General features: G+C 37.1%; 2 protein-coding genes across 5 annotated transcripts in view; both read left to right on the top strand.

Annotated features, from left to right (window-relative positions):
* Positions 1-1,497: 1,497 nt before the first annotated feature.
* saa (serum amyloid A) lies at positions 1,498-8,376 on the top strand. Its single transcript, XM_044198745.1, has 4 exons — positions 1,498-1,504; positions 4,841-4,865; positions 5,739-5,785; positions 8,107-8,376. Exons 1-4 carry the CDS (start codon positions 1,498-1,500, stop codon positions 8,280-8,282), a joined length of 255 nt encoding a protein of 84 aa, XP_044054680.1. The 3' UTR covers positions 8,283-8,376.
* Positions 8,377-10,215: 1,839 nt separating this feature from the next.
* The window catches only part of apba2b (amyloid beta (A4) precursor protein-binding, family A, member 2b), a 64,346-nt gene continuing 56,077 nt past the window's right edge, over positions 10,216-18,484 (top strand). Inside the window, exon 1 of one of the 4 annotated variants that reach the window (XM_044198895.1) lies at positions 10,216-10,315. The gene's annotated coding sequence lies outside the window, so the exon portion shown is untranslated. Of the gene's footprint in view, positions 10,316-10,785; positions 10,964-18,484 lie in introns of those variants that run through there. The other 3 variants (XM_044198903.1, XM_044198875.1, XM_044198914.1) reach the window with 3 other exon arrangements.

Raw genomic sequence — 18,484 nt, 5'->3', positions numbered from 1 at the left:
TAGCAGCTAAAAGAAATGGGATTATGTAACAATAAACAACATGTTATTAACATATGAATGATGATGAATATAAAGGCACACAGGAGTTTTGAGAATTGCAAGGAAGTACTTTCAAAAACATTTCCTAGCATTTTTTTTACTTTGAATTGCACTTACTATACAGTTATGTGGTAAATACCTAAATGGGCGCACAAAAGGACTTCTATAGAGTTGGACAGAAATTCTTCTTCATCTCATAGTGTTGTATTTGATGCTGTGTTTCTGTACTACTGTTTGTTGTTGCGCAACATGGGAATTATCAGTTTTTGCAGGTATGGAAGAACTGAGGCACTGAGAAAGTTGAAACATGAAACCAAAACTATCTGTGTTACTGTGTTTGTGTGTGTGATTTGGATGAACCAACGCTTTATCTTGTGTTTTCTTCAGGATAGTATTATATAAGGCAATTAGCTCTTGTGTACAATTCACAGAACTAGCTTATACGTTTATTCACTAGGACCACACCATCAACAGATGCGTTTAAGTGATTTATTGACGAAAACAAAAGATTATGAGTGAAGCTTGAACTCTTGTACTTCTTCTGTCTATTGCTTTGTGTGGGGAAGCTTCGTGGGGAGTAGCAAGGAGGGGTAAAATAAGAGAAAGAAAGGGGTGGGAGGGAGGGGCGCAGAATACAAGAGCAAATCAGGAGGAGATGGTTTAGGTGGGTATTTATGGAAATGCCAGAAGCGGTGTGATTGAGGTACGGTCCTGCTCCTGAAACTCTTGAAAATTATGGTCAGCTGATAACTGAATTGATTGTATTGCAACAAAATCTATCATCTATCTACTCCATACAACATCTATTGCATGTCTGCATGCCATCGAAGAGGGATCCATTTAGTTATTCCTGTGGTTTCTGCATTTTTCCCATTAGAGGGTTATTTGGGAGAGTTTTTACTTACATGAACTGAGGGTCTAAGAATAGAGGGTGTCACATGTGGTACAGATTGTAAACTGCTTTTAGGCAAATTTGTGATTTATGATTTTGGGCAATATAAATAAAATTGATGTGACTTGACTTATCTATCTTCCATGAATTGCATTGTAAATAGCTTGCTAAATAAGATCTGGAATATGACACAAAGCTTAATTCTTATTTATACTGTAACAGCCTTCTTCTTGCTACAAATATAGATAAAAACAACTGTAGGAAGTATTACGTTGGGTTTGATTAATCACCCCATTAGACCATAGAAACATCCTTAATATCTCTTCATCTCTGAGTAAACAACTTTACCTGACAAACCTACAAACAGTAAAAGATGATTTCAGGGAAAGAAAACATTTTTCAATTTGCCCCATCCCTAACTTGGATTTCTGTCTTTTACAGCTCACTACCAGCTCAGTGCTCTGCTATGTTGAGTCTCATTTACACCTTTGTTCCTTTGTTCTACCACTCAGATTTCTGTCTGAGACCTCTCTTGTGTAGCACACAAGTTATAGCCTTGCTTCCTTATGGCAGGTATGGAATCTATTTAATCTATTGCATACACAGTGCAGTCATTCCTGAAAAATTATGCTCTCTCTGTGTATCAGACATTAGACAAAAACAGCTTTTCCTGTCTCAAACTTCTCATTGCATCAGCTCTCTTCCTCATCCCCTCCCTTTTTCTCACACCATCTTTGGGATGAATATTTATTAGCCTGTCACAGAGTCTTCTCTGAGCTCAAAACAACACATTCATCAACACAGCTCGAGCCATGCTTTAATCCTCCAGGGGTTTTCAGTGACATTGCATAATTTCTTCACAAAGATTTGCTCAGTGTGTGGGATGCTGTTTTATTTGAAACTATAAAAGAGAGGGTCATGAGCACTCACAGAGTCTAGGTAATTTTAGAGCCATTATATCGCAATCAACACCATTATTGTCATAAGCATTAAAGCAGCTGAGCTAGTGCACTGCAGCCTTGGGAATAATGTGCTGTATTGTTACAGCATATTTATGGGCCAAATGACACAAGTTTGAGCTACACAACAAACACGTGGTCCAACAAATATAAGCACATATATGATTTTATATAACATTGTTAAGCTTAGATGCTCAATATGGTGTTACTCATGTTGTTGATCATTGCCATCTTTAAACCAGATGAAGACATTTAAAGCCCAAATAATTTGTTTTTTTGTGTCATTACATCTTCCTCCAGGACCTTCTGCATTTGTTTAAACACTGACAAATTAGTAGAATTGCATCCCTTCTTCTTGGACAGTCAGTGTTTATCCCATCAATAAATTGCACATTGCGCATGTCAGACCCAGAAAGACAATATGAAAGATAACCTTTGACCTGTCTCACCCTTCTGTCCATGCTCCTGATGAATGAGGAAATAAAAGACAGTTAACACATTTGTGCAAATACAGTACAATGAACTTGCAGTGGTAAGAATATATAAGCATGATTTTCAATTAAACACAATCAGCACAACAACAGAAGAAAGATTTCCTTTCTTCTATTGTTGAAGAATGTGAATTAGCTAAATGATAACTCTGGTTCAGTGAAATGCAACTCTTTCAGTGAAGTGTGCGGTGCTTTGTAGTGCCATGAGTCATTGACAATTATATTAAAAATATTTATCCACCTACCTTTACGAGTCTGTTTGTCATGTTTCACAAATGTGGTATATGTATGATATATGATCTGAAATATGTCTATTTGGAGAGAAAATGTACACTAATGTCCACTGTTCCACTGCAGAGCTGTGCTTTATAATATTAATTTGCTAAAGTATGGTAGTATCTGCAAATATAAATCTTACCAAAGTTTAAAATCTCCCCTTTAATATTAAATCTTTAACATTAAGCATTCTCCATGATCCAGTTCACCAAAATGGTTTGTGGTTTTGGAAACTGTGGGATCTACAATGAACCAAGAAATCTAATAATATATGACCTGTAATGAACTGTTGAAAGAAAAATCATGCAAATGCAGAGGTATTTCAACTGTCAAGTGAAAAATGTCAGATAAGAGATTGTTCTCTGGTGAAAATAAAATCACTGTTAAAAGCTCAGGGAGCTTGTACAACATCACAGCTGCACAAAGAGCAGTTTCAGTGAGGGTGTGATAAGAGGCTTAGAGAGTACAGACAGGTCAGTGCTGTCAATCAAGCTGCAGTTTCGGTGGGTTAGTGAATGGTCATAATGGATATTAATGTGCGCTCATTCATGACACATGTTTATTCAGAGTTGCTACATGAAATATGCTTGAACTAAAGTACCAATGAACACAAACCACTGACCCTTCTATACAAGAAAAACAGGTACATATAATGATAGCAACATTGATATCAATCAGTGAGATGATGTATTGTATGTAGTGCATGGTCTTTCTCTAAAAATACTATTAAATTATTATTATATTATAATTTAAATGATGGTGAACAAACATTTCGAAATTTCAACAGCTCTGCATGGCATTAAGGATCTGACATTGTATAAATCGTTAGGCCTTAAAAGCAGCTGTTCAAAGAAGGACCAGAGGGTGCAAGGTGTTTTTGAAAAGCAGGTTATATGACGACACACAATGAATTTTTTTGTGATTATAGTGGTGATTTGCATTATTGTGTGCCATTATAGTTTAAAAATGTGTTCCTTCTTACACAATGTCCTTGGGTCCAACAAAACTGGATTTTTGTACTGAATTACCAAAATGTTGTCTAGTTTTGATATGTCACTTTTTTGTTGTCTATACAAAAGCTACAAGTATTCATCCATTCCCCCAACCTAATATTTTTTATAAACATTTTTGGAAAGATTTGAAACAGCCCAGAGATTTCTATGAGCTAAAGATTTCCATTATCACATAAAATATAAGAAGAGTGACAGAATAACCAACCTCAAATTCTGCAGTGTATTAGATATTCAAATGACAGAATAAAAGGTTTGTAGAAGATTGAAGGATATAGGCACAATACATCTAGGATGCATTTATCTGCTCAAGAAACAACTATTATAGCACTGTGATGTTTTCACATTGCATTTGTCAAAATATGTTTGATGTACAGTATGTATGTACACATGTTCACTGTTTAAAATTGAAATTTTCCCTAGGGGCAATAAAGGTCTTTGTTAAAATAAAATATGCAGAATGAGCAAAGTTATTTTAAAGTACATTTTTTGTGGACTTTGTTCACAGCTGCAGTCATCTGTGTAATGGCCAATGAGCGGGTGTTCCACAGAGCAACTTAGCCTTTATATAAGAGCAGCTTGTTTTTTTATTCTGGTTCAATCAACACAGTAAAGTAAACAAACAGGCTCTGATATCAAGCTATGTTTTGTTCTTTAACTCAATAAACTTCTACGTTTTATAACAGCTTTGTTTCGATTTCAACAGCTCTGGCAATAACAGAGTGCCCTCTTGTGAAAGTACTGAATACAACATAAAATTAAAAGAATAGTATTTATCATCACTTAGCTATTAGGAAGGGTTTACCATAAACCAAGTAACAAAATCAGTCTAATATAATGTAGTCAATAAACATAGTAAAATGTGGGTTTGTAAAAACTGATTTTCCATTTATTCTTAAAAGACAATACAGGGTTTATTTGTCAGGATGTTCCTGAGTTCAGGAACCCCCCTTTTAGACATCTGTACCTGTCCTGGGTTGTCCTGAGTCTAGTTATCAATACCCATTGGTACTGCTCTCCTGTCACTCAAGGTTTGAAGTGTCACCTCTTTTTGGTCTCCAATTACTCAGATCAATGAAAATATTCAATATACTGACTCATGACAGTGGTTAATGTTTTAAGCATGTAAGCATAAATATTGATTAAACAAAACGCCCATCACTTCCTGATCAGGAGCTCATGATATGTGGCAAGCATAAATCCATAAATATCAATAAATTGGTTTCATTAAGCCTTCTAGAGAGCTCCTGAAAATATAAGTTCAGAAACATGAAGAAAAACAACAGTTACACAGTTGTACCATAACAAAAATGGTTTAATATTGATGAATTCACATACAAATGAATTATCTCCATGTTTTCAAATGTTTAGTAAAATGTTGACGGTTAAAGAGATCGAAATTAAGGTCTTGTGCCTGTTTCTGTGGAAGAAATAAGGGAAATACACAAAATAATCCTAAAACATATATCTTTCCATGCTAGCAGTAAAATTTTGTCATCTGAACAACATCACAGCAGCAATGTGTCTAGATTATAAAGTTTCTAAGGTGTTACTACTGATTGTTTTTGTTTTTCTATAAATTCTGTTATTCTCCTCCTTTTGGCTGCAGCTGCACCAGCACTTCTTTCCAGGACCTGTGATATTCAGGTCCATCAGCACTAGTTTACTACTGCTTTGGAGGTACAGCACAGCACAAATTGTCAGTACACAGCAAAAAAGAAACTGCATCTTATCATGTTGTTTTTGTCTTTAATTAAGCCCTAATACCCTTATTTTCTTAAAACAAATGAACAATATAATTCTAATGTAATGTCAACATATCCTTTTTACCATCTTTATTTTAATAAAAGGTTTGAAACAGCATTAAAAGTGTGACGGGATAATGAAGTGCTCACACAAGGCCAATGAAAAGTGGTAAATTAATCAACCTCAGGTATTGAGAGGGAAGCTGGGGAAGAGGTTAGGCCATTAAATGAAGGGATGATAAATGAAAACATGCTTAGATGATATTATTCATTAAAGAAAAACAACGCCCAAAGAAAACACAATTTGGAATGGACAACATGATGTGTAAAAATCTGAAATCTAACAAACAAAAAGCTTTCAAACTCTACATTAGTGAGTCAGTCAAAAACTGTTCTGTAATCCCATCAGGAGGGATATGGATGCAGAGTAGGCTCTTAAACCCCTGTGCCTGAGAGATGATGGGGGATCTATATGATGACTGAATAATTGTACTAATGACTGTGTCAACAAATGTCAAATAAAATGTGTGCTGTGCTTTACCCAAAAGCCAGTAGATGGTACTAGCGAGCTAGCAATGATGCCGGAATATCATGGATACTGAAAGGCATCTGCAGCTTAGTGGAGGGGAACAGATTAACTAAATATGGAAACAAAAAGCATGATGGAAAAACAATTCCAGTCATACTAAAAGTTTCCTCAATGATAGAAGAAAACACAAAAGTTAAACACACACGTGAATAAAAAAAAATACTGTATTTAATAGGCTACAACAGTGTTTACAGAGTGTGAAAAAGTTGTGGTTGGTATAATTAAGTTAAACAGGTAGGCTCCTTCTGGCTACACGTCAGGACTTGTTCTGTCCTTTGTCATCATAAATAGCCCCTCATTTGACAATAACAAGCAGGGGATTTAAATGGAACGCACCTGCCCTTGTACACTTTCAGCCCAAACTATCAGGGACCGGCTGCCAGTTGTAGGCTTTTCACACATCAACAGAAATACCTGCGGATCCATTTCAATGAGGTAAAAGTCGTCTTCTGGGGATTACTGCAATATGTAGGCACTTTGTAATTAGCTGCATTGGTTTCTGATCTGTTTGTGATCTGTATCATGATTACCATAATTAACTTATTGCTATGGGTTTATATCTTGCAAAACAGCAATTTTCCCATGTGTTTACAGATAATGTTGGGAATAAATAAAAAAAATCACACAAGCTGAACAGTACCACAATCCAAGTAAATATTAACTGCAATTAATTATATAACATTTTTCAGTAAAATATCAAGCTATAAATAAAATTTTCTTAAGAAACTATCCGCTAACTAGGCAATAGGAGTGTACATTACTGCCTCCTAACCATGGATGTATTTTCTTGCACCAAATGCATAACTGCAATGCATTGTGGGTGGCTCCCTCAGCCCTGCGAGGGTCGATCTCACCAAGTTCACTTCAGTTTTACAGACTAAAGTGCTAGTGCTGAGGGGAGGTCAACGAGGACATGTTGAACGACTAATGAAATGCAGCGTTGACTTGTGGTTTCACACGGCCTTCTGGGCTCTAAATAATACATCCGTGGGGGAAAGTCTGAGCCACATGTATATAAACCGGACCGTATTAAAAAGGCAGTGCACAACAGGGTGTTCAATGCACCGCCGTTTACGTTTGATTAAACGTTTTGCTCCACTTTGTCGGGGATGAACGTGCCCTGACTTCCTGCTTCCTGCTTTCTGCCAGCAGCCCAGTGCGTCTCAAGACGCAGGCATCAGCTTTTGGTTGCCAAAACTGTAAATATGGTTGCCATTTTTAGTCACCTTATATTTTGAATAATTATGATGAAGACTATTCAGTTATACATCAGCTTAATAATGAAAATGTGACATAAAAGAATGTTTAAAAGCTTTATTACAGTAACCTAACCAAAGTTTATGTTTTATCTGATACTTTACAGAATTTGAATCTTAAGTGTTATCAGTTAACGTGTCCACCCTCAATTCCCGGTATACAAAATACCAGCATTTGTTTGTGATGTTGATGAGTTAGTCAAACTTTTCACCCCACAGTCAAACAACTTAATTTGCTTTGTGATTGTCTCTAAAACAGATGCCTCTGCGCATACGCGAATAAACGCAAATCTGGCAACCGTTACTGTCAAGCCCTGAGCTCATACATAGTTCAAAGGTATTATAGCTGTTGTTATTTCTATGCAGATGACAACCAGATCTATGTATCATTTGGTTACAATAACATCACCTGACCTGCAGGCCTACCTTAATGAGGCTCCATCTCAAAACCTCCTTAGTGAAATATTGATACATTTGGTGATCATTACAGGTCCAGACTCTTCACACAGCCTAATTTTGTCAAATCTTAGTTCAGTATCCTCTAACACTATCTTTGAAATAATGTGAAATCAGTGGTACAGTCCTGCTTCCTGCAGCTTATTACTGACGTAATGCTAATTTACAATTAGAACTATTGCAATGATCTGTATTCCTGCCTAAGCTAATAAAACCTGTCTAGACCACGCTAGTTCAGAATACCATATCCTTGCTTTTACTGAAATTGTTCTATATCTTTCATTTATCAATCATTTATTTATTAATTTGATATATTATGCCCCTCTAATTTAAAGGGTTTCCTTTTACAGCACTTTGTACCTAGGTTTTGAAAAGTACTTGTTTTGTCATGAGCTCGGGCTGATATTCATTGTCTATTTTCCCATTTCAGTAATGCCAGAGAGTGGTTGCAGGCAGAAATGGGTCATGGTGCCGAGGACTGTGCTGATGATCAAAAGGCAAACCAGTGGGGGCGGGAGAGAAGAGATTCCAACCATTTCAGGCCAGTGGGACTTCCTGAAAAGTATTAGTACAAAAGCCATCAACCTATAATAAAACTAATGAAATAAATGCTATTGACAACACACCTACAGTTTACAGTTTTTACACAACACAAATTTAAACTAGGTGTTTTGTCATGTGACTTTACCCAGTTGTAACTATTCTGTTCTGTTTGTTGTTTCCATACACCTCTGCTCTCCTGCCTCTTAACCACCAGCCATCATTACTGCAAAAGAGAATGTGTTTTCAGATGAAATACATTTCTTTACTGGCCCACATCAGAAAAAGTTTCTGACCCAGCCCAAACTTGTAAGAAGAACAAAATTCCCAGAATCAAACACATTAGGTAAAATCTTTGCAGGTGCAATTCAAAAATAGATCCCCCTGGAGTTCAATAAAAGCTGTATATGTTTATTAATAATAGTAGTAATAAGTCCAATAATGACTCCAATATCAGTTCTAAACATTATTCCAGACAAAAAAGTTACAGATTGGATGACTTAACAAACATAATGCATTTGACACTGGACAGCGATAAAACAAATTTATTCAGTGATAATTAGAACATATACTGTAATTAGCTATGATAATTATTTTATAGAAATGTACATAATGGTCCCACTATGTTGACTGTGTTATAAAATTGGCTGCTATCCTTCTTTTTGTAATTTTAACCTTTCTACAATGAAAAAGCTAAGTGAATATTCCTCTTCTATATATATTTCTATATCTATATATCTTGGCCTGATTGCCAGAGCTTAAGTCACTACTTTTTTTGAACCAATTCTCTGTTGGTGAAATAATGTTGCCTTTCAAAGGGATTAAATCTGGTTCTCTATGGCATTTGTGGATTTAATGTGTCAGATTTCAACCCTGTCCATCTGTGATTGTACCCTTGGAGCTGTAATGTTAATACATGGCCACTTAGTGGCAGTGCTGGCCTCCACCTGACATCTGAGGCTGAAGCACTTTAAAAGGAATCTTCCTCGTTATGTGACTTAACTTACACATTTAATTTAGTTTATATGATAATGAAAGCTATTTTCACCTCAGCATGGATTACACAATAAAGTCCAAAGCTGATCCATTGTGGTTGATAGAGTTTGTAACAGATAATGAATGCGATTACAATTAACCTTAAAAATTAAATAAAACAGTGACATGTCTTTTCAGAAACAGGGTTGCTGTTACTCTGGATAATCTACAAACCTCAGAGTTAACAGTTTTCTTTGGAACTACATTCTACAGAAGACATAAACCCTATGAAAATGTTGAGCACCACAAATTAAATTCCATTTACCTTTATTGTATTGGGGTGAACACAGAAATGTCAGTTGGATATTTCAAAGCCTGCTGCATAAACAACACTACAGGTGAAAATATATGTTTTTCTGTCATTTTTGTGAATTGACCCTTTAAAAATTCCAACAGATAATTTCACAAATATTACTACTGATTTAAAGACATAAGATTCATAAAGGCCCTGCACGCGCACTCACACACACACACAGGTGTTATCAATTACTCTGGTTGATTAGACTTTGCTCAGGTGCTATGCTGGGAATTACATGAACCAAACTCAGCCTACCAATAGGAATGGCATAGGTAAAGTTGTCCCTCCTTAACAGTTGTAGGCCTACATAGACAGCAATGATGAAGATGGCAGTCTGTAGTGTTCACACCAACATACTGCTGAGAATTATTCTAATCAGGGAAATAGTGAAAACACCTGTGGAGGGTGGAGCATGGCTGAGTTGGGGCTTTAAGGCTAGAACAAAAAATATCACTAGTTAAACCTAATTTTTCAGGCCAAGATCAAATTTTAAAATGTTGCTCCTAGTTTATCATTATTTTCAATTGTTTTGTATTTTCTTATATATGGTAATAAAGCATTGATGTTTCTCTTGTGCCAAAGAAAATTAGTTTGGAGATGAGCCACTTCCGGTAGCCATCTTGGTTTGCTCAAAGTTGCTTAGTAAAATATTATTATTGTTCAGCAGCGGGATATTTTCTCGTTCAAATGATAGTCTTTGGGTGATCTAGGAATGTCTTTAGCAAAGCGGTGAGTGTTGTAAAACGACTTGCAGGATCAAGTTTGGCTAGTAGTTAACAATACCTTGGATGCATGAGATCTGATGTAATGTTAGCTAAGTTAATCATCACGATAATGCTAAAAGTCTATGCAGCACTTGAACATTTAACCCAATTACAACCAAATTAGCTTTTATATGGTTATGTTAATGTATAGTGTCAAGTTAATGCAGCAAAAACAAAAAGTACAATAGTGTTGCTTTAAATTATTGTATAAAATGTTGTTAATACAGCCTGGACAGTGGTCTCTGTAAGGTGAAGATATAGTGATTTTTGCTCTAAAAAGCCACGCAGTGTTTGGTTGCTGAATACTTTCTAGTGGGTGTATTTTCCATAAGGTATAATGAATGTGGTAACGGATTATTCTTTGTCTAAATGACGGTCGAGCTCGCGCTGCTCGGGTGGGGTAACTTGCTCTCGTGCAGGCGGTGTATTCACGGACCAGACAACTGCAGTGGGCTCGCTTTATTTTATACTCGTTCCGGGGCGCCGCTGTCAGGCGCTGTGCTCCGTACGCTCTCTGTCGGTGAAACACACACTGAGTGATGCGCGACCTGCGAGCACCATCGCTCACAGATCTAAAAAGGAGGTGACTTTCTCACTATATGACATTCTCCAGGTAAGACATAGTTTTATTAATTAAAATGCCATAACGAGACAGGTAATAATCGGTAAACATCGATGAACTCCGCTCGGTCAGCGAGGCTATAGTAGTCTTCCTCCAAAGCATCCGGAGTCGCGGTGGATGGATGCTGATCTGCTCTGCTTGTGGATTTGTCCTCAGCATCACTGTTAACAGCAGGGCGGTGAGCTTTGGCTGAAAACGTTTCTGGATTTAAAAGTCTGGCGTATAATTCAAACAAAATTTATTCCTGGGCAACTCGGTTAAAATATTTGAGCAGTTTTGAATTCTATTCACACCTAATGCTACAATTATCGGTGACTTATCCATGCGCAGCCTAGTCTACGCCTAAAATGATCGATTGTAATTATATTGCCATAGGCCTTTAGTGTCTCAAGAGATGCGGAAGGTCATTAATTTTTAGATGTCCTTAATGGTCCAATTCCTTTCCTGCATCGTTTTAGTAAATGGTACCTCAGGCATGTGCAGGCTACTCTGAGTTCTCTGTGTGGAAATTGTTTATTGAACCCTGATATCTGCTCATTTTTCTTTAATATACACGTCCTATTACCCCAAATTTGTCTAACATTTGAATGACAAATTCACTTGAATTCCTCCCATCCATGGTGCCAGTCACAAGATTTAAGTTGAAAACCGTGTGAGGTAGACTACACTAGCCCCTGCTGAAAATACTGCTTTCAAGTTGTTTAAGACTTGTAGGTATCTGAAGTCTATATTTGGAGGAGGATTTGTGTATGCTTTAGTGCCTGTGTACCACTGTACCACTCTGTGCCAGTCCCGTCCACAGAGGAGGGCAGTTGCTAACAGGCGTTGTGTCTGGCTGTTCATTGTTCAGAGAGAACAGGGTACAGGCTCAGAGGGTCTGCTTTGTATCATACAATGTTATGTCCTTAGCGTCTGTCCTCATCCAGTCATGCAGAATGCATTTCATTAGCCATCATCCACTTGTATGATATCTTTATCTTTACCTAAGATATACCTATATCTTTAGGCTGTCTGATGTTTACAGTAGAAGTCTTGTTTTGTTCTTCTTCGCTTTCTCTCACAACATCAACATTGTCCCTGGAGTCGATGTCAGCCCACAGTGGAATATTATATTAATCAAAAATTAAATCCAAAGTAAATATTTGGATAGTAGTTTGCTGAGATAAAAAAACCCACATCACAGCCTCTTTTATTGAACCTCTGTACACCTGATTATAAACATTAGCAATCACAAACCATGTAGCCAAAAACAAAAAAAGATAGTCACATCTTACCCTTTTATAATTTATCTACTAATCTGAATGTGTGTATTATGACTAGTGAGTAGACAGTGACGCTGAGTGTTTTGTGACAACAAGAGGAAAGTTGATAAAATGTGGAAATGTTTCTGTAAAACTCTGATGCAAACATAACAGTGGGACAGTATAAAGATGGAAGACGGGGCTTGTGCAGTGGGGAGTAGAAAACAGACAGACAGAGAAGGAGAACAATGGTTGTGTTGCAGCTAAGGATGTCCAGTGCTATAGAGGATGAGGACTGATAGAGGAGAGTAATGCATGGCTATTAGAGAAAGTGAAGGGCCCCTTGAGAGCCATGATAGAAACCTATAAGTCCTTGGAGGACGCACCCAGCATGTTGACTTGCTATGTTGAAAGAGGGGATGCAAAGTTTTCATTACCTCCTTCGCCACCTCCCACCTTTTCCTCTCGGTCTGTCCTCACTTTCTCTGCACTGTCTTCTTGTGCATGTCTCTTTGTCTCCCCATCTCCGTAGCCCAGGATAGTTTTCTGTATAGCACCTGCACTGAAGGACAAACACCCTCCCTGCAGCCTGCTGGGATGTTATTCATGCTGTAGCCAAAGGATACTAAATTGGACTCTTAGGGAGGAAACAGAATAGAGCAACAGCCTCCAGCACTGCTGCACAACTTATGAAAGATAATAATAATAATAATAATACAAATAATAACTATTTGTAAATCTGTGATTAAATTATTAGCATATCAAGACAGTTGACCTAAACGCACTTGTTACTGTAGTTCAACAAACAAAAATATTCCTTTAGCCGAAATGAGTCTGCCTTAGCATCGTGGATTGGCAGTGCCACAGGGAAATCAGTTATCAATTATGTAATATCATGTATATTATCTTCTTAAAAGCTTTGCTCTGTAAGCTATGGGTTTCACATACCAAACATTTACGTTCTCTGCTCTGTTCATAACATTGGTGTGGGCGGAGGTATAATAACATACTGTTATGTCCTTTGGCAAAAACAAAATATTCCCAGATAATAAAACCTATAGATAGGGCTACAGGGTGGGTGTTGATTTTCATGTTGCATAAAACTGTTAGAAAGGCAAGAAGGCCATTGAAATGATGATTTATGATGAGGCTTCTGTAAGATAAGTGGTGCTGCAGTGTTGTTACAGACAACTGTATTGCTGTAGAAAAGCTTTGTGTGAGCAATTAGAGCGAGCAAATTTCCATTCAGTACAGGATTTAACATGCAGAGGTGCCGTGAACCACACTATTGTGTTAACTTGCAAACAGAGACATGCTGAGAAATTACAGATGAGGGGGGCTAGGTATAATTTACACCTTTTTTTTAGAGCTTGTTGCAGATTAATCCGCTGGAAATTAATTTATGTGAACATACCTACCTATATTTTTACCTGTTATAGAGTAAATACCATTCAAAACAAAGGAACTGACTGCTTTGCTAGAAAAAGACTGCATGCCCTACATGTCCACCCTAAAGCAGAATTTATGTTTAGGCTATGTTTGGACTACTGCAAGGCTGCATCTGATTAATATTTTTTTTATTGACTAAAATGTTGATTGTTTTTCCGAGTATTCAGTTAATTCTTTACCTTTATCAGATATCAGTAAATAGTCAAAAAAACCTATCACCATTTCCCAGAGCCAGAGGAGCTATTGTTAAATTGCTTGTTTAATCTGATGAACACTCAAAAATCCAAAGATGTTCAATGATATAAGAGAAAGTAGCAAATCCTCACATTTGAGATGCTGCAACCAGCAAATGTTTGACATTTTTCCTTGATACGTGACTAAAACGATGATTTGATTATCAAAATTATTGTCTGATCATTTTGTGTCGTCCAGCTAATCAACCGATTGTTTCAGCAGTATTTTGGACTTTAGACTCAGTATCTACTCAGCTGTCTCCATTAGGCGGAAATCAGCATCAAGACTTAAATTGATGGTGACATCAGCCAGGCAACATTTTTTTGCAGTTGTGCCTACAGACTCATATATGATGTTACTTGAGATATTACGTCCAAATTGGTTTTGTTATGTGAATGTAGGGAGCATTGCTATGAATCACCAGTAAGATCACCATGGCTGCTGTCATATTGTCCTATGAGTTGTTCCATTATTCACAGTCTGTGGAGGATTTATCTCCAGATGACGTCATCACTACAGTCAATCTCTCTGCTGCTCAGCTTCGCAAACCAACACTGAGCTGTACAATATTCTAGAAATCAAATACATATGAGTCACACACATGAATTTTCATATATTAATTTTATAAGTGGTCATGAGTTTGACTCTCTCACTCATTTTTGTACAATTCCTTTTTATACAAAGCCCTTATATTCCCATACAGGATTTTTTTTCCCACAAATCAACCTGATTGTTGATCACTTATCTTATGATCCTTATCTTTGTTGACTCAGATCTGGATCCAGGTGCAAAATTCTACTATTAAAATATCAGATTTAGGGGATTGTGCAGCCTTGGCAGAGGTATGTGCTCTTTGAGTGCTGTGTAGTTTTATTTTGCAGTCAGCCATATCCAGCTTAATTTAGAATAAAACCGAGGCAAAAACTTTGTTACGGCCAGCTGGAGTGGTCAATAGTGAGAACGAATTTAGAGCTGACAGAAGCATTTTACATGCATGTACAGACTGAAAATACTGAACCTTTCTATCCCTACTGGTTGTGTTTCATAAGGTAATTTGAAAAGCACTGTAACCTTATATCTACTGAGCCCATGTACTTCAGTTCATGGTCTTCCGTTGCACAGTTTGCTGGCTGTTCTGTGTGCACAGTAAGGACTTTGATGTTCTGGTTTCCATCTTGCCAGAAGCTGTTTTGTTTTTCCTTTTGCCTCAGGGTTTATAGACTAATCACAATTCACTGTTCATCACAACAGAAAATGGTTTTCTGGTTCACATGTGGGCTTGATTACCACATCAAAACTTGGTCAGAGTTGCAAGTAATAACTCATAACTGACTCATTACCACATATCAGATGATGACGCTGCTCCTAAGAAATATCCACATTACATATTCAATTTGACATTCATCTACAAAGTTGACCTTTTGTATTCCAATTTGTGTCCAATGAATGATCATGGCACAGTATATGAAAGTGATACTGGATGGATTTGTATTTCTGTAAGCTTGAGCAATCTGACATAGATTTTGGTTTTTAAAGTTGTGTCTATAAGCAATGTCTGATCAAGGATATAATTTGCCATATATAACCATACAAAATACCAGGCTGTATAACATTCACATTCGGTTGTCTCTAAATAAAGCATCGGTCAGCCCTTGTTGTCCAGCTCTTGACATTGTTCTAGTATCGCACACATGAATATGACAGCCATATCAGTGTTACTCAAGTTGTTTTGACAGTGCTGTCTCATTCGATTTCTGTTTTTCCTTGAAAGTGTGATCTGTGTTTCTGCCTTGGTCGTGCATGTGTTTTTTTTTTTTTGTGTTGTTTTTTTAAACTCTCACAAGACGACTTTGATTTGGAGACAGAGCTATCTCTTGTAGCTTTCATCCACTGGATACTATCGATCTGAAGTGACTTGATCGGTCTTTTAGAGGCCAAACCTTATTCTTGCTGGAGTGTTGACTTTTGGCTCAGGGGTATAATGTATTACTGTTGCCCTTTACTAATAGGGAAAGAAAACATGCAGAAATCCAGGTCACAATCTGTCTCAGGCATGGTTAAGGGGTACTGTTTCGACACTTCTTGTTTCATTGTATGTGACAGTTCTTAAAATGTGAGCGAGTCTTTGAACTGTTGTTTGAATGATGTTTTTTTCTCTGAGGGGACAAGAACCTAGGGACCTCTGTGATGGTTCAGCCAGTGTATAGATAGCGTAGTGTATAGATTTGCCAGTGACAAAGCAGCAAGCTAACTTGTACAGCATGCATCAGCTGTTTTCACTATGACATGTTGTTTTTCTTTCCATATTCCTCTCTCATTGTCAGTAACAGCTCTCTGTCCTGCTCCTCTGGACCTGCTGTAAAATCCATTATAGTTTGAGAAGTCAGTCACCAGAATGCATCAAAGACTTGTCTTTACTCCCTTGACATTCTTCAACACATCAATGACCTGCAACTTTAGGTAATCAATATCGAAGCAGTGACTAGTTGAGGCATGAAGAGGTTTGTGAGAGATGTTGCAGGCCAGCAGGATGTGTCATTTACACTTTCCTGGGTGTTCAAAATGACACTGCTCAGTCAAGTGTGAAGGCCACGGCCACATTGTCTCTAGCCTAAAGCCCTCAAAACATACAGGTAGTGTACTAAATCTCTTTTGACTGTCCCCCTACTAAACAAACTATGCTATTATCTTCACTGCTGCTTTAAATAACCCTTTGTGTCCCCACATGCAGTTACATAATCAAAACTCCACTGGTCTTTATAATAGGTGCTCTTCTTTTTGACTGCTGCTGTTGTCTTCTAAGAAGATGCATGCCGTCTTTTTTGATGAATTTTCTATCTTAGACTGAATTAAATTTACAGTAATCTTTGCTTTGAAATCAATAACATTTAAGCATGCCTTTGCAAGCTGGATCTATTGATTCATTCCCAACTGTTGCTTTATAGGAAATCTTACATTATTTCTCTATGAGCTCATAACAGAGAAATCTTACATTTTGCAACTCATCCTAATTAGCACAAACATTTGTAATATTTAGATTTGTGACTCTGTCTTAGAAATTTGGTATATTTGAAAACACTGCTCCATTTAATATACAGCTTGGCATAAAGCTTATGCTGAAGCAAGCAAATTCATATCCTGTTTGAGAACCAGAAAATATATTAAACTCAAAGTTCCCACATAGATCTTTACTGGCAATAAATGCACTAACTTTAAGTTGCTCTCCATCTGGAACTGTTATCAGGTGTTATTTCAAACAATATATATACAGCATATACAGTATATTGGACCTGCTGTGTGGTCTGAACCAGGTGATACTGTACCATGGTCCACTTCTTTGCCTGCATAAATCAATGACAACATATTTCTCTTTTTTGCATGTCAGTGTGGAAATATGGAATGGTATTTCACAAATAGCATGTTCATTATGCTATTCCCTAGTTAAATGTATAAATAATGAGTCTGATTTGTATAGTTTAAACTGCAGATAATTTTTTCCAAGTGTGGTGGTGTCCCCTAGAATCAATGAGGTGATGCGAACACATCATTTCACCTCTCTTTATGGCATTAGCATGTGAAGTCCAAGTGTCAGTGAGCCTAAATCAGTTTCACACTCTGTGACTAAATCAGGTCACATTGGGAGCGAAGCAAAATGGCAAAGAGAGAAAGAGAGAACGAACGAAAGAAATCCTTCTCACACAGTGCTTGGTGAAAGAGAAACCCGTTAATGGCTGCATTAATCATGGGTGGCACCAAAGAACTGCTCTGAGGCGACACCCGGGAGGGGGGAGGGGAGGGGGTACATTGAAACAGCCTTATTCGTTAACTGGATCTGACTGAATGTCTGCTTTCCCTTGACAGTTCTGTCATCTGTGATCTAGCTCAGTATAATTGAAACGTCTGATAAATGTACCTATGATGCAATTTTCATCACTTTTGTATTAACTCTTTGCTACTCTTTAGTATCTTTTAATTCCCTTGAAAGTTTTAAGCCTCCCTACTTTATTCTTAAATAAAATAGGGATAAAGTCTAGAACCAGTAAGTGGAATTTAAATTACTAATGATTAGGTTTGTGGTTTGATAGCATTTTATCAAATCAGAATCCAATATCAAATTCGCTGATCGAATCCAAATCCTTTCAAATCCCCTTACAGGCTCTATTTAAGTTCAGCTTTGAACATTTGTAGGTAACTAAAGTTATAGGTAACTGAAGTTGAACGATTCAGTTGAGATCTGTAATGCCATTTTGTTGGCTGAGAAAACAGACGGCAGTTTTGTCTGACAGGCTTTTTAAATTTATTATGTTCACAACCTGTAGCTACAATTCAATGAACAGCATCAGATATGAAATGCTGATTAAATATGCCACTGTCCACTCATGTAGAGTAATTTTAGAGACTGGTGTTTCTTTTGGGGTTTGAGGTTGTTTTCTCAGATTGTAGAAAGCTCCTTCCAGAGCCACAGAAAAAATTATACAACTGTTTTCACAAGCTGAGTAATACTCCTCATGACAAGTAAACTAAGCTAATTTAGCTTCAGTATCTTATCGTATCATGACTATTTTATTAGTATGGATCCAAAATGAAA

This window comes from Siniperca chuatsi, linkage group LG1, assembly GCF_020085105.1.
Source record: "Siniperca chuatsi isolate FFG_IHB_CAS linkage group LG1, ASM2008510v1, whole genome shotgun sequence".
Lineage (NCBI taxonomy): Eukaryota > Metazoa > Chordata > Actinopteri > Centrarchiformes > Sinipercidae > Siniperca > Siniperca chuatsi.
Note: the sequence above shows the minus strand (reverse complement) of the source record. Positions and strands in the feature narration are given on the sequence as shown.